General features: G+C 45.5%; 1 protein-coding gene across 1 annotated transcript in view; it reads left to right on the top strand.

The window, feature by feature from the left end:
• Window positions 1–220: 220 nt before the first annotated feature.
• Window positions 221–22,502, top strand: part of LOC142817491 (glutamate receptor ionotropic, delta-1-like) — a 32,509-nt gene continuing 10,227 nt past the window's right edge. The window contains exons 1-6 of the mRNA XM_075894507.1: window positions 221–569; window positions 7,294–7,499; window positions 12,756–12,962; window positions 13,634–13,777; window positions 16,446–16,646; window positions 20,010–20,113. Of these exons, the coding sequence (XP_075750622.1) occupies window positions 221–569; window positions 7,294–7,499; window positions 12,756–12,962; window positions 13,634–13,777; window positions 16,446–16,646; window positions 20,010–20,113 (1,211 nt within the window). The remainder of the gene's footprint in view (window positions 570–7,293; window positions 7,500–12,755; window positions 12,963–13,633; window positions 13,778–16,445; window positions 16,647–20,009; window positions 20,114–22,502) is intronic.

Genomic DNA, 22,502 nt, shown 5'->3' with positions numbered 1-22,502 from the left:
TTTTCGTGTTTCCTTGTTTTCTTCTTTCTCTCTTTAAGCAGTCATACTCAAGTAATGAACAGGGGTAATACCAAGCTGCTCATTGAACGAAACCTCTTTACCTAAATAGATCACGTACTCCTTGCAGAGAGAGAGAGAGCTCTTTCAAAGTATCTACTCAACGTCTCGGTCTATAAAGCGTGACGCTCACGATGAAACTTTCGCTTTCTTTTCCGCCGTGATGCCAGTGTGCGAGCTCCGGAAAGATGGCGTGGTTGCCCTGCTCGTGTCGAACGGGTGCGCAGCAACGGCGGCCCTGGCCCGGAAAGCGCGGGGGGCCCGTTTGCCCTTCCTGGCCGTGCTCAACCGCGGCTGCAGCAGGCAGTGGGTGCTCCGCGAGGCCTACGGCAACGAATCCGTAGGGGGGGAACAGAAGGAGGAACAGCCGGACGATGACCCGCAGGAGATCGAAGAGCCCGCGGGAACGCTTCTGGTGCCGTATTACGAGGAGTTCGACACCCGCGTCGTGTTGGCCAAGATGGAGGCCATGCGCGTGAACCGGGCACTGGTCGTCTTCGACGACGTGTTCGGTACGCGCACGCTGCTATCGCTATCGGTTCGTTGTCTGAAAGGTGCGCTAAAGGTCCTGAGAAGACGAGAATGCCCCCGTCAGGAGGTACCGTCTGGGACCCCCAGACGGTACCCCCTGACGGGGGCATTCTCGGACCAAATAAGGTTCTTTGACTGACTGACTGACTGACTGACTGACTGACTGACTGACTGACTGACTGACTGACTGACTGACTGACTGACTGACTGACTGACTGACTGACTGACTGACTGACTGACTGACTGACTGACTGACTGACTGACTGACTGACTGACTGACTGACTGACTGACTGACTGACTGACTGACTGACTGACTGACTGACTGACTGACTGACTGACTGACTGACTGACTGACTGACTGACTGACTGACTGACTGACTGACTGACTGACTGACTGACTGACTGACTGACTGACTGACTGACTGACTGACTGACTGACTGACTGACTGACTGACTGACTGACTGACTGACTGACTGACTGACTGACTGACTGACTGACTGACTGACTGACTGACTGACTGACTGACTGACTGACTGACTGACTGACTGACTGACTGACTGACTGACTGACTGACTGACTGACTGACTGACTGACTGACTGACTGACTGACTGACTGACTGACTGACTGACTGACTGACTGACTGACTGACTGACTGACTGACTGACTGACTGACTGACTGACTGACTGACTGACTGACTGACTGACTGACTGACTGACTGACTGACTGACTGACTGACTGACTGACTGACTGACTGACTGACTGACTGACTGACTGACTGACTGACTGACTGACTGACTGACTGACTGACTGACTGACTGACTGACTGACTGACTGACTGACTGACTGACTGACTGACTGACTGACTGACTGACTGACTGACTGACTGACTGACTGACTGACTGACTGACTGACTGACTGACTGACTGACTGACTGACTGACTGACTGACTGACTGACTGACTGACTGACTGACTGACTGACTGACTGACTGACTGACTGACTGACTGACTGACTGACTGACTGACTGACTGACTGACTGACTGACTGACTGACTGACTGACTGACTGACTGACTGACTGACTGACTGACTGACTGACTGACTGACTGACTGACTGACTGACTGACTGACTGACTGACTGACTGACTGACTGACTGACTGACTGACTGACTGACTGACTGACTGACTGACTGACTGACTGACTGACTGACTGACTGACTGACTGACTGACTGACTGACTGACTGACTGACTGACTGACTGACTGACTGACTGACTGACTGACTGACTGACTGACTGACTGACTGACTGACTGACTGACTGACTGACTGACTGACTGACTGACTGACTGACTGACTGACTGACTGACTGACTGACTGACTGACTGACTGACTGACTGACTGACTGACTGACTGACTGACTGACTGACTGACTGACTGACTGACTGACTGACTGACTGACTGACTGACTGACTGACTGACTGACTGACTGACTGACTGACTGACTGAAGCAGAAAGCCGATAGTTGAACTTCTTTGATAGTTGCCCGTCTTCAATACCAATACAGCTACACTGAAAAATCACGCTCCCTTACGCATCTGCCTAAGATGGCGCAAAGGTGAAAGCAGTCTCCGTTTTACCTTCTTAGTCAATTGTATTGATACGCTATAAGCTTTATGCACCCATTTTACTCAATTGAAAAGGGCAGCACACCAGCACGCCACAAATTAGTTCGTCAGACTTGGCAATCCATGTCTGTCGAGTGACGAGAGCAAATAGGCACGTCTGCGCAGCGAAACACACCGGTCTAAACGGAGTTTCGTCAGAATGTTCCGCAGAAACAGCGAGAAAAACTAAATTATCTAGGTGGCATTCTCGTACCCACACTTAGCGATGCACTGCAAGGAGTGCACTTGCCAGCCTTAGCTTTCTGATACACAAATAATTGATAAGCACAAGAAGTGGAAGACGAGAGAAATAATGAAAGCGTATGGAATTAAGAAAGGAGGTGACAAATGCGTCAGCCAGGCGTCTGTTCCACTTACAGATTGCGAGTTTGGTTTCTTTGGACGTAGCTTGACTCAGTGCATTTCTTTTCTTGGTTTTCTTGTTTTTTGGGGGGAGGGGGGGGCTTAACACTTTTTTTTTGCGACTGTATGCCATCGTTTGTAGGAGTGGTCTTCCGTTATTTCACGTTGTTCTTAATAATAGGGGTGTTTTATGGGGACGTGCATGCGTGTTATGCATATATAGATATATAGGAGTGTTTGTTTCGAAATAAAATTTTCAGTTTCTAGTAAGCGCTCGTCCTAAGTCCCTTCATTTTCATTTCATTTTATTTCCTTAAAGACCCGCGTGGGGATACTAGATAAGGGGTGGGTAATTATAAAGACAAAACATAGAAGCCGAAAATTGAACATAGAAAGTGTTTATTGATATTTTCTACGAACGATGATGGGCAGGGAATGGTTGCAATTTCACTAGGAAGGCCGTTCCAGTCTGGTGCGATACGTGGAAAAATGAGGCAGAAAAAGTAGAATTCCGGGATCGTGGCCGAGCAACTTGAAGCAAATGGCTGGTGCGGTGAGATATGCGTGTTGCGGGAACGATATAAGGCGGGGCATGTAAGGGACTATGAAACATTTTGTGGAACAATGACAGGCTGGCAATACGGTGCCGAAGTTCTAGATCTGGTAAACCAGTTGTGCTTTCAATTCAGATACGCTGACAGTGGAAGGGTATGAACAGTGAATAAATCTAGCGGCCCGGTTTTGAAGCGATTCGATGGCATGTGTAAGATAATATTGTCCAAGGTCCCAAATTGGCGATGCGTATTCTAGTTTAGGTCGAACGATGGATTTGTATGCTTGTAATTTTACGTGTTGTGGAGTAAGGCGTAAATGGCGTTTAAGGAAACCCAGTGTTTTATTTGCAGATGAAATGATTTTAGTGACGTGTATGTTTCATGAAAGATCGCTACAAAGAGTGACGCCCAAATACTTGTATGACGGAACATTTTCTAGGGGGATGGTATTAACTGTGTATGGATACACAAGTGGCATGCGGCGGCGATGGAAGGAAACGACTTCACATTTACTCGGTTTAAGTTCCATGAGTCAGCGCTCGCACCATTCCTGGAGGCAGTTTAGGTTGGCTTGTAGGGATGACTGTTTTGAAATGTCAGTAACAGTGTCATATATAACGCAGTCATCAGCAAACAGGCGGGTTTTACAGGCTAGGTTTGAAGGCAAGTCATTTATGAATATAAGGAATGAAAGGGGACCAAGAACCGAACCCGTGGGTACTCCGGACGTTACTGGAAGAGGATTAGAGGTACGGTTGTGTATATTAACAGACTGGGAGTGGTTTGTAAGGAATTCCCTGATCCAATCTAGTATGTTCGGGTGAAGATTTAACTGGGAAAGTTTTAGTAACACTTTAGCATGGGGTACTTTGTCAAACGGTTTGGAAAAATTTAGGAATACAGCATCGGTTTGTAAGTTACAGTCCAGGTTAGTATGCAAATCATGAACAAATAAGGCCAGCTGCGTTTCACAAGAGAAACCTCTGCGGAACCCATGTTGTGCTGGAGGTAAAAAGCTGTGTGAATCGAGAAAGTCTATGATATGCGTGTAGATGACGTGTTCCATAATTTTACAGGGTACGCTGGTAAAGATATGGGACGATAGTTTCATGGCGAGTTTTTGTTACCTGATTTGAAAATTGGAACGACCTTCCCCCGTCCTTTCAGTCATCTGGTAGGCGTTCTGTTAAGAGTGGCTGTGAGATGAGCAAGCATAGAAAAGATGCACAAATATATTTTGTATTCTTAGAAAATTTGGAGTTAATTTCGTGAATACCGGAAGAGGAGGAAAGCTTTAATTTATCGATTAAGCCCATAATTCCATTAGCAGTGAACGATACCGGTGGCATAGCACATTCTATAATAGTGGGTGGTATTCTAAAAGACACGTTACTTTCTTCGGTAAACACGGATGAGAAAGTGGTGGTGAAGATGTTAGCGCATTGATAATCGGTGATTACGTGAGCCGATTCACTGGTAAGAGTAATTGGGGCAGTATGCGGGGGGCTCAAAACCTGCCAAAATTTTTTTTGGTTATTAGTCAGCATGCTTGGTAAGTCAACGTTGAAAAAAGAATTCGTTGCGTCTTGAACTGCGCATAAATAAGCTTTTCAGCTGCGTAGTACTTCTGCCACTTTTGCGGGCCTTCTAGTCTTTTTGCTAATCAAGCAGGCGTTTTTTCTTGTTTTCTAATATTTTCAGAGTTTTAGAAAACCATGGCTTTTGGCAGTTTGCGCGGAAGTGAGATTTCGGAATAAACCTGTCAGTCCATTCACTGACCTTGTCTTTAAACAATGTCCAGTTTTCTTCGACGGACCGGGAAAAGAAAGTCGTTTCTAAACTGGATAATAATGCGTTAAGCGCCAAATTTATTGCTTCATAATTCCCCTTGTCGTAAAACCGAATGGTTTTCTGGGTGTTTTGACGAATTACCGGTTTAAATGCAAATTCGGTATGGGTGACCTTGTGGTCATTTATTTCGGGGAGATAAGTAATCGAAACCATGTTCTCTGGATGACTGGTTAGTATTAGGTCTAAAATATTTTCACACTCTTGTGTTACGCGTGTTGGTGCAGTTACCATTTGTGAAAGATTGGAATTTAAACAAACGTCCAGGAAAGCCCCGGCTTCGCCTTGAGCCTGTGACGGCATGGTTTGGTTAAGCCAGTTGATACCCGCAAAATTAAAATCACCGAACAAAACTACGGGGGCGTTGGGATGCTTTTTTTGTAACTTCGTTTAAGAATTCGGTAAGGTTATTAGAAAAGTCAGGACAGCTATTCGGGGGCCTGTAGCAGACGCCAAGTAATAATGACTGGGGCTTAGCAGAACAAAGAATCCAAATTATTTCAAGGGCAGATGACAGGTTAACTAACGAGCAGGATATTTTTTTGGTTTATGGCAATAAGAACTCCTCCTCCCTTCTTATCTTTTCGATCCTTCCGAAAGAGTTGAAAATTAGGCAAATCGGCCAAGACCTCTTGATCAGAGACACTGTCATTTAACCATGTTTCGGTTATTATAAGAAAGTCGCTGTTGGATGTCAAAGCCAGATTCTAAATATGGTCACGCTTCGAAATGATACTTCTAATGTTAGTAAAGATCACGGAAAACGGAAAGGCTGATTTGAGGACAATTTAAGGACAATTTGGGGAGAGGTTGGCTTTGGTCGAGGACTGGATGATTGCTATTTTAATTCTTTCACAGACTGCGATGCCCCGTCAAAGATGTAGCGTTTAGTTCGGAGAAAGAGGGTTTTGAAGCGCACAGTGAAAGCTGTTGACATAGTTCTTGCAAAAGCAATTAGATGTTTGCGCGCATGACGTACGGCAGGGGAGAAGTCCTCGCCCACGCTGAAGCCTGTGTCCTTGAATTTGCGGCCATTGGAAAGGATAAGTTCTTTTGTCTTGGATGATTGAAACTTTACAATTAAGGGTCGAATGCGGTCTTCTGAGAAGCGCCCGAGGCGGTGCGCACACTCAATTTCTGAGGGAAGAATTGTTAGTTGGAGTGTGTCACAGCAGTGACGGGCGATTGTTTCTTGTGAGTCTGAATACGTTTCAGTTTTAGTAGTATCCGGAATGCCATAAAATATAAGATTTCGTCTCGATCGGTTCTCACTGTCGTCTACGCGGGATTTGAGATTACAGATCGTGGAAGTCATTTTGTTTGTGAGTGTCTTTAAATCAACTAGCTCTGTGCGCATGGATGAAAGGGCAGTGGAATGTTTATCAAGATCAGTGATATCTGTTATCATTACGTTCGTCGTTTTTAGTTGGTTTTTAATGTCCTGCATGTTGGAAATAAGCTTATTCTGTCCAGCTAATAGCTTCTGCAATTCAGTAAGCAAGTCTTCACCAGTGGGAGGCCCCGGGTTAGTTTCGACATTCCCCGCCAAACACAAAAAAGAGCGTATGACCTGCGCACACTCAACAATAATCACAACACAGCACCGTGGGCTCGGCAGCTGAACTAAAAAAAATATTTACTCGATTTTTTAGCAAGGAAAGCACTTCTGTTACTGACCTGCATGATGAAGGCAGACGGATTAGGCTGCGCGTTCGCACAGCTACCGAGCCCCCAATGCGGCGCGGACAGGGGCGGTTGTTTTGTAGTCGTGGCTGCAGATGATGTCTGTCTTGATGGGGTAGTCCACTTGTGGTCGAGGCTCAAGGTTTGTAGGGGCGGCTCTTTTGCTGGATCCGGTGCAATAGTAGCGGGATTCAAGTTTGAAGTGCCGTTGTGGAAGGGGGCGGGAATCGTTGACGGTCCAATGAAGCCAGGCATGAGAAACAGCAGGAACAACTTTGAAGGCATGGTGAGTACCTGCATAATGAAGGCAAATGGATTAGGCTGCGCGTTCGCACAGCTACCGAGCCCACTGAGTGTCCCGAGTCTGAGTGTTCGTACTTATTGGCGCTTGTTTTATAATGTGCTATCTTTGCCTTTCTTTCGTTCTTTCTTTCCTCATTTTTTCCTCCCATTTCCCCCACGTAGGGTGGCAAACCTCCCTGCCTTTCCTTTGCTTCTCTCTCTCTCCCTGTACTAAGAAAAGTGTTGCAGGGTCCATTTCGGAGAGCATCTTCAAGTCCGTCGTTTTCAATTCGACGCTGCGCGTTTGCAGCCACGTACGCCATGGACACGTTCCGGCATCAGACGGAGCGGCTCAACCTGACGCTGGCGTTCGTGCCGCTCGAAGCGAACCGCACGCGGGTGCTGGAGGCCATCAACCACACGCTGAGGCGCATGTCGAGGAGGAACACCTTCTACACCTCGTTCGTCATGCTCGTCTTCGCAAACTTCACGCTCGCCGAACGGCTTGAAGCCGAGGTGAGTGTTCGTGTGGAACAACCTCAACAGACATGTGGGATGGAAGAAAAATAGGAGGAAAAGAACGGCAGGGAGGTTAACCAGCCTATAGGCAGCCGGTTGGCTACCCAGTGCATTGGAGGGGGATGGGGGAGATGAAAGATAGAGAGCAGAGAGAGAAGAGAGATAAAAACAGCACATTCGGCAGCACACGCGCGCACACGGACATGTGGGAGTACATAAGTAACTAATGAGTGTGCGACGCAACTTGGCTGCTCACTTCATAATATTATATTTTATTGCACACTATAACTAAGGGTGTACGGAATGGGAAGCGTGAAAATATATATGTACACGAATAAAATACAACACAGCAACGGTGCCTTGGTAATGAGGCTTAATTTGTATGTCAATTGAATCCACAAGTGATGACCTATGCTATGGCTTAACTAAACTTGTAGTCTCCTTTTTTTTGTATAGCAAACACTACATCTCTTAAAAATTAACTGCACTGGGAAGGTTGTTCTGTTCCTGATTGGTCCTGAAATTAAGGATTTATTACAGATTCTGGTCTGCCACAGAATCATTCCAACCTTATGGTTACGACTAATACGAGAAAATATAGAGGTAGGAGATGATTTAAAATTAATACATAGATGGGAATTGTGAAATACAATTTATACGAAAAAAAGCAAGGAGGAAGCGCTTGCGTAGGGCTGAGGGCGGAGGAAAGAATGAGGGTGTTTTTTTTTTAAGTTATGCAACATGTGCGGCTGTAATTGCTAGAAATGAAGCGCAAGGCAAGACATGTTTTATACTGCACATCCTAAGCATGAAGGTTTAATTGTCTGAATTGCTATAACTAGCGGGCATACTTTATATTCTCTTGTGCTCATTCATTCAGTTCTTACCAATTACGTATGGCACAACAGCCGGGTGTATTGCTAACCTGTTCAACATCTCTGCTTATCTCTCTTGTATTATTCTCTACCTCACCTTCTAACAAAACGATCACACCAATAAAAAAAAACGTTTACCTCGTGGAAAACACAAACGCATGGAATTTGACTAAGAAAGATTGACACTAGATGTAATGCAGCTTCTGCCATGGGAAATAGAGTGAAATACGAATATAAGTTATATGCCGCCATTGAGCTGCTTACAGAAGTTCACGTAAGTGTATTATATAAGGCACATCAAGCCTGTATATCACACGGAGGAATAAGAATAAATGGTAGCGAAATATTCCTGGACAAATGTAATATACTATTTCTATGTTTCATCACATTGGCGATGAAGCACGTTGAAATATTTGTATTCTCGAATTTTATTATACATCTCATCGTCGGAACTAAATGTGATGCAATTCGATCTTATAGAGGTGACGCCAGCACAGTCTGGAAGGGCTGGTAGACTACCCTACACTGGGGAAAGGGATGAAGGAGTTTGGGAGATAAAGAGAGGAACAGAGAGGAGAGAGCAAGCACACAAAGTCACACTTCACAGTCATCATAACACTATTAGTCTATAACCACTGGTCCAAGTCTGTTGGAAGAATCAAAGTGGAGTAGAAGGCTTGAGAGCACGAACAGAGCACCATGGTATCACAATAAACACAAGTTCTTCGCCGTCAGTTCTAGGTTTAGTCGCGGGAGGAAGAGGAGGAGGACAAGAACAACGAGAGAAAAGGCAGGGAGCTTAACCAGGCACATGTCCGGTTTGCTACCCTACGCTGGGGGAATGGAATGGGGGGCATAAAGGTGAGAGAGAGAGGAAAGAGAAAATAAAGAGAAGAAAAGGATTGCCAGTTAATGGGATGACGCGTATGCAGCGGTGGCACTACACAAAAGTTCCATTCTGCGTAACGCTTCAAAAAACATGTTTTTGAAGCGTTACGCAAAATGGAATGCTCGTTAATTATCAATAATTTTTGTTAAATCATTAGAAACAGGTATTGTGCCGACCGTTTGGAAAATCGCCAATGTAATTCCTGTGTTTAAATTGGGTAATAAGCAACTCATTTCTAACTACAGGCCTATTTCATTAACGTGTACGTGTTGCAAGCTTTTAGAGCACATAATTCATAAACATGTACTTCAGCACCTCACTAATAACAACTTATTGTCCCGTAATCAGCATGGTTTCCGCTCTGGCTTTTCTACAACTACACAGCTCATTGAATTCACTAACGACATCGCTTCGGCTCTTAATACTCGAGGACAGGTTGACGCCATATTCATAGATAATAGCAAAGCATTCGATGTACTATGTCACAAAAAACTTCTTACTAGACTCAGAAGTATTATTAACGATGAAAAAATAATAGGCTGGATAGCTGATTGGTTACGTTTGAGGTCACAATTTGTTACGTTTGAGCATGCGCAGTCATCGTCGTGTGCAGTCACTTCCGGGGTACCACAGGGCTCGGTGCTTGGGCCCCTATTGTTCATTATTTATATTAATGATGTCACACAGGTCATTAAGGACACACCAGTGAAGCTGTGATTGTACGCTGACGACTGCGTTTTATGTACTAGCGTAAATAATGCTCATGACCAAGATGTTCTGAACAAAGTGTTTTCGTCCTTTTGTGGTTGGAGCGCCACGTGGCAAATGAACTTTAATTACCAAAAAACTGTTCAAATGACATTTACTAATAAAAAACAGCCGCTACGGTTTAGTTATAGTTGCAATGGGCACTACCTAAACTCTGTTAATACATTCAAATATCTTGGTGTTACCTACACTCAAAACTTAAAGTGGCACCATCACATTGAAACAATTTGCGCTAGAGCCCTTCGAAAACTGGGATACATAAAACGAACACTCAAGCACTCTACCAAGGACTGCGAATTAACGGCGTATAAATCGCTCGTCCGACCATTGCTAGAGTACGCCTCAGCGGTATGGTCACCCTATACTGCACTTGACATAAATATGCTCAAGGGAATACAGAAAAAAGCAATACGATTTATATTTGGCCGGTATGACCGCAATTTTTCTCCCTCATCTCAAGCATGCTTATTGTCGTTAGAACCCCTTGCTTTCCGACGCACACTTGACCATATCACTCTGCTACATAAAATTGTACACAGCCGCAGTTGCATTGAAGCACCGATTACTTTTTGTGATTCAGCACGACGAACTACGCGCCGATCTCACCCACTCAACATTGTTCCCTTCCAGCCATTTGTAAATTGCTTTAAGCATTCTTTTTTTTTTCAGCCGTTGTTGAGATTTGGAACAACCTAAATGGTTCCCTACGCGAAAAACCAATTGAACTGTTTTTGAAAGAACTGCCTAACCATATTTTGTAATATGTGTTAAATGCTTTGTATGTTTCTTTGGTATTGCTTAATGTATGTCCGTTCCTTTTCCTAATCTACCCTGTCCTGCTATGTCTCGTGTATCGAGACAGCAGTATCTGTAAATAAATAAATAAAGGTATTCACATTGACCTGTAGTCCTCGAAAAGCACAAGACAGCTTTTACTGCTTTTTGAGCCGACGAAAGGCAAGGACGGTGTTCCAGTAGCATCTGCACAGAGAGTGGTCATTTGTCCAATTGTTGCAATGCGTCCGAAAGCTTCTGTCTTTCAGAGGCAAATCGTGGGCAACGGCATAGCAGATGGTCGATGTCTTCTTCGGTGCAGCAGACGTCGCATTCCGCATTGTAGGTCAATCCGATAAGGGTTATATATGCTTTTGTGAAGGCAACCCCCGACCAAAGGCGACAAAGAACCGAATATTCACGTCGATGAAGTCCGGATGGAGGTCGAAGTTCCAGGCAAGGGTTTAATTGGTAGAGTCTCGTTTGTTTTATGCTTGGGGTGTTCCACCCCAGCAGACACAGACTACGTGCCAGGTGATGAAGTTGCTGTGCAGCGTCTGTCCTTGTCAAATAAATCGGAAGGGTGTGGTCTTCTAGGTGCGATGTGCGAGCCGCGTTGTCTGCGGAATCATTGCCACTGATCCCACAATGGCCAGGTAGCCACTGAAAATTGACCTCGTGGCCTGTTTCTGTGACGTGGTGAAAAAGCTTGACAACCTTGTAAATTAACTGCTCATGGCAACCTCGTCTAATGACTGACTGCATGCATGCTCTGTAAGGCCGGTTTCGAGTAGGAAAACACAACCCATTTACTCGGTCCCTAGGATTTGATGTACTCTAGGGCGCCACGCAAAGCCGCAAGTTCTGCCACCGTATCCGTAGTGACGTGTGACAGCTTGATTAGCAGAGTGATTAATCTAGCTGGAATAACCACCACACCGCCACAACCAGACACTGTGGTTGAACCATAGGTGTAAATGTGCTCGTGGTTATTGTACATTTTGTGCAGGAGGTGCAAGCTCAATTGTTTTAGGGCTGACGAAGGCAAATTTGTTTTTTTTTCTGTATTCCTGGAATTGAAAGACGTACTTGCGGAAGTGTCAGACACAACGTAGGATGCACCAGTTTTTCAGCAGGCGCAAAACCTGACGTAAACGACGCACGATGTGCACAGACAATTTCACTGAATTTCGTGCGGGGCCTCTCAGTAGCGAGGGTTTCCAAGTGATGGGAAGGATTCCTAGCATGCTGCCTGAGGTACGTACGCATCGTTTCAATGGTGATGTGCGTCATGATCGTGTAGTCCTGTGCAATAGCAATTGTTTCAGCTGTCGTTGCACAGCGGGGTAAACCAAAGCATATATTGAGAAGTAATGAGAAGTATTAAGGGAGAGGGTGCCATTGCATCAGGAATAAACGTTTCGGCTCCCGCCATAAACGCTGTGCAATCTGAACGTTTGGAACACCAGCACACCATTGGCCGTGAATGTGAGCGTCGCCGAAAGGGAGAGGAGATGAGTCACTGCTACACACCTCCCGCAGCTCTCACTTGCAGCGGAAACGCATACAATCTGTTAAAATTGATTGCCCTGCTATGCTGATGAAGGGATCTGTCAGGTTCTGCGAATGTCAAGTTGTGTACATATTGCAACGTGTTGCTGTGATTGAACAAGTTCTACACCTTGTGTAGAGCATTTTTAATTGTCTTCGTTTTTTTGCTAGTGGTAAATACATCAAGCTGCAAAGAACTATAGGCCGTACTCAAGTACAGTGCTAACACGAGTTATGCATAATACTTGCATGTGGTGGCGTAAATATGACGTAATAACGATGTCACCAATCGTCAATTTTGTGATGTATTCATGACTTCATGTGACGTCATCACACAACATCGTTGCAAGTCAAGTGTCAGTGGAGCTTATGCAAAATAAAGGCAATGTTGTGCAGCTCGTCACACACATCGGACTCAACCCGAACATGCGGTTACTGCTTTTCTACAACGGCTGGGACAAGAGTCTAGGACGCTGGTACTACCAGCACGAGATCACGTGCACGTTCGAGAAGCAGATTTACGTCATCACGCGGGCGCACATCGGTGATACCAGAGACATCATGATGACAGCTAGTGCCAACTGGGGCTCACATGATCACGTGGTAAGACACCTCAAAATGATGTTACAGCTTCAGTGCACTGTGAGAGCAAGTTTTGGTAAATGATGATAACCCGTGTAGCCCACGGTTACTCAATCCCACGGGCGGACGCAAAGCATAATGTATGTTTATAAATAAAAAAAATACTCCTGTAAAACAAGCAGGATAAGTGGTCTGTGGAACGTATTATCTGTATGACGGATGACCCTAGTCATATCTAAGCGTTGTCTTTTTTAGGACATTTTCGCTTATAGAAAGACATTACCGAAAGATATAGGAAGGTTATTCAGCAAGATCCATAATGTGTCTAGTTGGCCGTGCGTATTAGTCATTTTCGCACAAAAGCTTTTTGAACAAGTGACAAAGTGAGCGTGACAAACAGAAGGGCTAATTCCAACAAGACCCATCGAGGTTCATCAAGTTGAGCCTAGCTGCCAACTTGACAACCCTGCCCTGGAGAAAGGGTACAGGGAAGGTGGACGGTAGTGTTCACACTTTAAACTTCCCTCCCCGAAGGTCAGAGTGGTGGTCCTAAAAAAACTTTCAATCGCAGAAGTTGCCTGCGACGTACGATTGACTTTGCGATAAGGTTCATCCCGACAATATTTCCGCACGTACACAGGTGTATTTGTGGCCATCAGTTTTGTTTGAGTATATCTCTTTCCCCTATGCAGTTCACAATGCCGGATATCTCCACACTAGTGTTTATGCACTACGTCATCCTTTACACGTCTCACCACGCTCGTAATCTGCCAGAATTGACTGCATGCGGAACGCCCATGGACGATGTCCTCGAAGGCATGAAGCAGAATATTACGGTAAGAATTCAAAGCGGAACTTCGTTTGATGCTTAGAAGGAAATCAAGCATGCCACTCTTGTATGACTTTAACTCCTCAACAATAGATTTCGCGGCCTAATATCTGTGCTCCACATCGAGCAATTCCATTGCAGTCCGCGTCAAACGTTTAGAGACCACTAGGTTGGAAAAAACTGAAAATTTTAGTATTACTGAGAACCAGCAGATAATAATGCGAAGAGAAGTATAGGGGATATTGTTAGAAGTAACCATATTGTAAATGTGAAGAAAGAAAAGTGGACGAAAAGATAACTTGCCGTCGGCAGGATCTAAACCTGCCACCTTCAATAACGCGTCCGATGTTCTACCACTGAGCTACAATGTCGGTCATCCCTCCGTCCGACTTATTGGCTATGGGAGTTTTCTTATTTTAAGCAATACAAATTTTTCATCAAAATACTATAACAGGTAGGCACTTCTCATTTCCGCGGCCAATTCATAGGCCGAGGCGGAAAGATTTTGCCACTGATTAAATCACTCAGAAACGAATAATTAACGAAATCAGTTCAATAAACGTTTTGTAGTCAATTTTAGGTGGGTTGTTTATGTGGCGAAGTTGTTCCACGTCACAAACTATGGCGGCCATAGTTATTAAAAATTGAAAATATTGCGCATAGTCTCAGTGATCTGTCGTCGATTTTCCAGACCATGGTGCCGGAGAAACCAATACTGAACGCACTGAGTACGCCGGAAGGGCTGTTTTTGTGCTGCGTCATGCAACTTGCCTTTAGGTAATTCGAATGTAGAAGCGTCGCGCGAGAGACGTGTCATGCTAGCAAAGCATATCGACCATTGGTCTGTCGCGCTTGATGTGCGGTGGTTACCTGATTCAACTTCTGAAAGGTGACAGACTCGAATATTAAGCCTCTAATGTTTCATACTAGCGATGGCCGGTGGCCGGTCTCTTGGCACGGTACCAGCTATAGCACCTACTCCTCACGCCCCAGAATAAATGAGCTTTATGAGTGCTTCAACGCGGATGGACTCTCCACGATGTGCAAAGTGCGAGAATACGAGCGCATGTGAAATGGAGGCAGATTAGAGTCGCGTTTCACTGCGATTGCGTCATATTCTGCGGCGCGCTTTTTTATACTAGAAAAGGCATACATAAGAAAGTCTAAGAACTATGGTGTTCATTACGCTGCGCTACCAATTCGATGCTATACCCGAAAAGGCGGTCGAGTTTCCTACGCTTTCCTAAGACGATAAACGGTTCTGTAACCTACCTTAAAATCTACAAAATATGGCCTTCAAGATTTGTGCACGCACGCTGCGTGCTCTCTGTAACGGAGACCATCGTTTAGTTTCCTGCGATTACCGCCAGATGGTGCTCATGTCTTACGCAGTGCCTTCAGAATCTCATTTACCAATTTTCATGTGCAAAACATCAAGTAAATGTTCTATTCTATTCACTCTTTCGAGATAGAAGACTACGGTCTCTCGATGACATTTTCAGTCGAACACGCCGATACGGGGCCAATGTTTTGTGGAAGTTCTGCGTAGTATCTCTTACGCAATTTTTGTGGCACATGCGCGTTTATGATAGTTTTCTGACAGGCCACCCAGACGTCTGTCGCACAATCGTTTGTTGGGCTAGTATTTCCCAAATGTCTGCGGCGCATACCGTTTATGATGCCTACTTGCGTTACCACGGATTCCGGACATGAAATACTCGGCTAAGAGCAGCTTCGCTGTTGAATGAAGCTGAATATCGCCGTTTTGTGTCGGGGAAATAGATAAGGGTACCGATAGGCACGTGCACAGGGGAGGGGGGAACGTGAAAATCATTTCCTCACATTGAACTAATAGAAAGGAGGGCGCTGCGGCTCCAAGACGCGGGGCAGGGGGGTGGGGCAATGTCGGCTCCATACTTTGACAAAATAGTGAGTGGAGCACTGCGACATATCTTCGCCCCTCCCTATAGAGAACCCTGGCACCCTGAGCATGCCTATAAGAGGACTTATGAGCTGTTTTGCCACCAAGATCTGTAGTATGTCAGTCGCGCTCGTGACCAGAACACAGCGCGACACGTACGTCATTGGACGTGAACTTAAATATATTGATGTAGAACCCATAATACATGTATAATGTGGTTATTCCACAGAAATAGACGCACATCACAGGCATTGCTAAGTGTACCGAAAATTTGCGCAACTACAGTAAAGGTTGCGCAATCCTGCTGTCCGTCACCGAATGGTTTCAGTTATCGGGTACGCCTTACTCCACTCAAGCTTTTTTTTTATGTTTAAACCTATTTGCCGCGTACCAGCGACACGTCGAAAGCAGCTGCTCAAGATGTCACGTTGCCACAGCAGTTTTTTGTTCCCATTTCTTATAATTCCGCAGCTTCGCCTTTAATGCATATATGAAACAGAGTTTGCACCGAATGCTATAAAATGGTTATGTAATGGTTTGTTCACTTCTGTGCGATCCGCTGTAATAACAGCCCTGATGAGAAGATGTGGTGAGCAAGCGATACACGTATGTGTATGTGTATCGCCCCTTCTACGTGTGAACCTGAAACCTTGATTTTGTCTTCTTAGCAGCAAAAGTAAATGAAATGCAATAGCTGGGTGCATGCAGTTTAAGTTCCCAGTAATACCTCTTGACTTGACCGCTGTTATTTCAGACCGAGGTCCAGAGGCTTTCGGTACACAGAAGCACGGCCAGGTATCGCACGTTTTTTCTGGCGCCTGTTACTTCGAAGGAGTATCGGCTCAAACTCATCGAGAACTGGAGATTAAACAACGCATCCCTGGAGCGCACCGTTCTCCTCGATGAAGTGGACGCGTACCTAAGAAACCGGACAATCAACGTGGCTATCTTGGAGGTATGTATAGGCTATTTGGAATTGAACATGCACTAGCGTAGGGTGCCTGTAGTCGGTGTCAAAATTTTGTACGCCGCGGTGGGAGAAAAAACTGGCATTTCGAGTTGTCATGACGCCCTATCCTATGCCACAAATTTTTTTGTAAAGCAAGTTTCGGCCAACCCTACTGCATGTAAGGCACATTAGCAAATCCAGCCAACCAATGACAAAGAGCACTTACAAGCAGAGAGCTTTGTGTAATTGTGGTCAAGGTCTCAAGCCTATATATATGCAGTATATGAGAGTAGTGTGCATTCTAGGGATAGTTAACTACTGGTTACAATAAACAAACTGAGAAGTCAAGTGCTTTCCCATAAGTTGTGACTTATGTGATACGTGTCGCGTGCGAAACGAGATAACAAGAGCAAGAAACGTATGTAAGTTCGCGATAAGTGCGACTTGATGGGTTAAGTGAACAATCATGCGGAATTATTGAAACCAGCAGACGATTAAGGCAAGCAAAATATTGTGGCTTGGCTTTTCTTTTTTTTGGGGGGGGGGGGGCGCTCAACTGTCTGTCGATTTTATCAGTTGTGGATAACAAGCCCATCGAATAATTTCGCTTCTTTATTGCACTCGTGCATTGACTTTCTCATCAATGTGCTCGTTCCAACGGGTACCAAACGCCCAAATAGACTTGTGTCATATACGTACGCAGATTTCTTCGGGGTGAGGGTGAAATGGGGAACATTCACCACAGCGCTGCTCCATTCTTCCCGGTATCTCGCCATTGAGGCACTTTTATACCCAGTGCCAAGAGGACGTACTAGGGGTGTAGTGAGAATTTTTATTTAATCAAAAGTTTCGAGCAAATGGCAGCCGTGAATCGAGTTGGCACGCCGTTAATCGAATTTCAGAAGGCATTAGGAATTGTCGGTTGGCGAAAAGAAAAGAAAATCGGAAAAAAAAATTGGCATGAATCTGCATGTTACACTGTACATGCCGTCGAAAGACGAGAGTCTTGCGTCTAGAGACAGTGAACAAAACGTTTATTTCATGTTCTGCGCAAGAAAATTGGTGACGGGTATTCTGGAGGGGCTGCGTTAGAGTGCCTCGAGCGTGTAGAGGAGGCAAACGAGCGCATCTAGGCACGTTATACACGAGCGCCATCTGGCAGTTATCTTCGAAAACGAAGGCGTGCGCGAACACGGAGAAAGATGCGCGCCAGTCTCGGATGTGATAAGGTGTAGAACGCAAAGCGACGGGCAGGTGCCACCCCCGTGTCGTTGTAGCAAAGCGTTGGAAACACCTTCTTGAGCATCGCGTTGCACTGTCAGCGCAGCGCTATAAACGCTACAGTCCTTATAGTCACTTGTGTGTAACTCTTCTAGTATAAAGGGAGACATACAAAACATAGAAGTGTTGTTATGGCACCTCAGATATGCGCAACGTTTTTGAACGCTAAACCTTGAGCAATATTGGTGGGCGCTGCGAATGGGTTGGCCGTTAATGCCGTTTGAGGTATCGTTACGGGGGACAAACAGACAAATGTACAGGCAGACAGACCAAAATTTTTTTTTCGTTTAAGGTCCCCAAGAAAGACTATCGTCTTTAAAGATCACAGCATATCTACGGAGTGCACGATGATGAGTACGGCGAAGCAACCGTCATTGCGTCCGCGCTTCCATCCATCTGTTCGTTCTTGCTTCCGTTCATCCATGCGTCCATCCGTGTGACCGTCAGTGCTACCATCCGTCCGTCCGTGCGTCTGTCTGTACATTTGTCCGTGCATCTGTCTGTCTCAGTCTGTGCATCCGTGCATCCATTTAGTGAACAGTCCAAGTACTGCCATCTCGCATCTTTTCATCATATATTCATCATATAGAAGTACCGCCATCCTGCAGACATTTCAAGGACTAAAAGAGTGGTGATACGGCCGGACTATGGGAGTGGCACGCCCGCACTTTCTCACGGCCTGCGCTTCGTGTCTGTCTAGTTCCTACTTTTCACCGCCGCTGCTAGTTCATGGCACTGCGGTCACACTTTCCCTATACATTCCTAAAATGAAGGAGGTTACGCCCAGCGAGTTTAACGTGGCAACCCTTTCTGGTCAGATAGGGCTCAAAGCGCGTCCTTTTCATACTAGTTTTTTTTTTGAAGTAAGCATCAAATTCGATGCAAGTTTTATTGGAGATAAAGTCACTGATAGTCATCTCTGTAGGTCATTTCATCAGAAACAACCATCTTTTTATTTATGACTAACTTACGTGGGTTTCCTCCTCAATTGAAAAGGGTTCGCGCGTGCCGCTCCTATAGTCCGGCCGTGGAGGTGGCTACCTACTACTACTACTACTACTACTACTACTACTACTACTACTACTACTACTACTACTGCTGCTGCTGCTGCTGCTACTGCTGCTGCTGCTGCTGCTACATACATCGCGGACGCACGACTTACGGCTTAAGGAGCTTCGCCTTTAAAAAAAAATGCGTTGAAGCAGCGTTGGCCGTGAGCGAAAATTTGCGATAGATGCAATAAAAATGGAAGCCGGGTGTGTTTTCACTTGGCCTCTCCTTGCGGCACGCATTACCGAGAAGAGAGAATTGAAGGCAGGCCAGTCCTTGATAAGATAATAGCGTGCATGCGCGCGCGCGCGCGCGCGTGTGTGTGTGTGTGTGTGTGTGTGTGTGTGTGTGTGTGTGTGTGTGTGTGTGTGTGTGTGTGTGTGTGTGTGTGTGCATGTATGTGTGCGTGTGTGTGTATGTGTGTGTGTGCGTGCGTGCGTGTGTGTGTGTGTATGTATGTTTGCGTGTGTGTGCGTGTGTGTGTATGTATGTGTGTGCGTGTGTGTGTGTGTGTGCATGTATGTGTGCGTGTGTGTGTGTATGTGTGTGTGCGTGCGTGCGTGTGTGTGTGTATGTATGTATGTTTGCGTGTGTGTGCGTGTGTGTGTATGTATGTGTGCGTGTGTGTGCATGTGTGTGTGTGTATGTATGTGTGCGTGTGTGTGTGCGTGTGTGTGTATGTATGTGTGTGTGTGTGTATGTGTGCGTGTGTGTGTGCGTGTGTGTGTATGTGTGCGCATGTGTGTGTGTGTATGTGTGCGTGTGTGTGTGTGTATGTGTGCGCGTGTGTGTATGTGTGCGTGTGTGTGTGTGTGTATCTGTGCGTGTGTGTGTGTGTGTGTGTGTGTGTGTGTGTGTGTGTGTGCGCGCGCACGCGCGTGTGCGCGGATATCGCTGTCACATTCATCTCTCAAAGACAAACGTTATGGGTCCACGAATTTTTATGCACGCAAATATGGCCATTTTTTTTTCATTTACTTTATGAAACCATGACTTTCTGAATATGATCACAGTGGATATATTCCTTCTTTTTCGCAGTTTCCACCGTATGCCATCTACCATAAGGAACAAGGAGGGTCAATCACCTGCAATGGCACGTTTCTTCACTTTATGAACTACTTGCAGGAGATATTCGGATTCAAGTGAGTGAATCTTCTTTAAGGGACACTAGCACCTTCCTGCACATACTACTAGTTCACTTGTTTATTTCATACTACTAGCTTAATTTACAAGCTCTCGACACGAGCGAGTTTGTGCAAATGAAAATGTTAGAAAAAGTTATAGCATCCGAAACGCCAAAAAAAGAATGATATCTAATGAAATACTTTTGATAAATTAGTTAACAATATTGACAGTAAATTCAAACATAACAAGAAAAAATAACGGCAAGGTTAAACAACTAAAAATAAAAAGATGGATGCTTACAGCCCTCAATCGCTACTTTTTCAAGACACGCATAATTACAAGCAAAAGTGCCATGTACACCTATTGCTCGTCACATTCTTGGGGGAATTAGGCTTTTTTTAACACAAAAGTATTTTATGACATGGTTCACCACGGCTTCACTGACGTATTGCTGTCACGGCTATGAAGTTGTAAAATGTGCTCTAACAAACGACAAAGAAAAACATTAAGATAAAGACTCACGGTTTTGCCGCAAAGGCGAAGCAATGAATGCGATAGCAACAAATTGGAAGTATCACGCACAGAATGGCAAGCAGATCGAAACGCGCCCTCTCGCACACAAATGATGCACGAATACGTACTAACAGGTACAGATGAACGCAAATAGGCGTTAGTTGATACCTCTTTGTGTCTGAAAAGCGCGCCCTCTTCGCAAACGGAGACTGCGCGACGATTGCAGTGACCTTCGTGCGCCCGGTAACTACCACAGAACCACGACAACTACCACAGAATTATCCCGCTAAAATCCAAAAGCCCGGCAAGACGTGCGTTTGTCCTCAGCGCGAAATAAGCGCACGCGTGAGGTCCACCCTGCCCCTTCTTCATGGGTCAAAGTGCACGTGGGAGACGATGACGATGCGGTGTCACACGCTCATTGCGCCATCTTGCTGGTAATGCTGAAAACACGATAGTTCCCCCCGAGATGCCCGTCACCAGCGGTAAGTGGTCCGTTTGAACGCTGAAGGAGGTGTTCCTTCGTGGCTCAGTCGCTAACGCCTCGCACTCACAATTCAGAGGCCCCACGTTCGAAACCACGGGCCGGAGTCTTTTTCTGGATTACTTTTCTTTCTTCCGTTTTCATTTCTATACATAAGTATACATATACGGTGAGTGACGGCGACGCCGGCGGCGAAATCCAGCCGAGAGTGTCCATATAATTGCTATCGCAATAATAACAGTTCTGTCTCCGAGACTTGAACCTACGACCTTTCGCTCCACAGCGCTCGGCGCGAAACGACTCGGCCATAGACCAAATGATTTTCAGCGTGACATTACAGTTTGTTGCTATAGTATTCATTCGTTCGCCCTTGTGTCAAAACAGTGCACAACAAGTGCTGAACTACTTCTGTGAAGTCCCATTTCACTTTCGTGCAATACCGCGATTCCCATGACAAAAGGATCAGTGGTGTTTTCTTTTTCTGCCCCTTCAGAAAGAAAGAGAGACAAACAGATGAAGGAGAAAACAGGGAGGCTAAACGGCATTTAAAATTGTAGTTCGCTGCCCTACACATGTAAAAAGGAAAAGGAGGAAAAAAAGACTGAAGGAGGGGCTGCGTCAAAAAGCAGACTTTCGTAAAAAGAAACGAGGTCAGAAATAGGAGAACTAAATGCTCTCTTATAAATAGGCCATTGTCGCGAAAAACATCGACGTATCGTCAACGATGTAAGCTGGGCCGCCTCTCCAACAGATTTGTTTGTTTTAAATAACTGTTTATGAATGTTATGAATTTGTCAATATTGATGAAGCGCCAGAAAAGAATCATAATGCTAACCGACACGGACGACAGACACAACGGGACAGGCGCTAACATTCAACTAGGTTTTTATTATCTGAAACAAGTGTACTAGATGCTTACACGAAAGGGACTCAATCAAATGAAATGGACGCCTGCGTCGTCCGGATGCGTTTAATAATTTGCCTGTACAGTCGCTTTGCCAAACTTACCGCACAATATTTGAGTTTTTTCCGAATTAGTGACTTAAACCATCCAACAAGCCCGCAAGCAGACAGGGTCTCCGGTCCGCCTCAGGGGCGGCCTATAGGCCCAGGCCCCGAATTTGCCGGAGTTGTTAATAACGTTGTTACCTCCACCACCAAAAACCAGCCGGCTAAGCTGTAGTCGCACAACGGACGTGACCGCGGACGGATCAGTCACGTGACATGTGACGTAGTTCACATTTCTCTGCAGCCGCCATTCATACAACAGGAGAGAATTCATGCTACAAGCGAGGATTTCCGCGTTGCTCCCCGAGGATATATACCAACAGTGAGTTGGGCTCCAGTCGTTTTACGAATCAGTCCGCGTGGACCCAAGCGGGAACGCAGGAACGGCTGACGTATGGCGA

Source organism: Rhipicephalus microplus, chromosome 5 (genome assembly GCF_043290135.1).
Source record: "Rhipicephalus microplus isolate Deutch F79 chromosome 5, USDA_Rmic, whole genome shotgun sequence".
In the NCBI taxonomy this organism is placed as follows: Eukaryota; Metazoa; Arthropoda; class Arachnida; order Ixodida; family Ixodidae; genus Rhipicephalus; species Rhipicephalus microplus.
The sequence above is the reverse complement of the archived record's forward strand: the minus strand, read 5'-3'. Positions and strand labels throughout refer to the sequence as shown.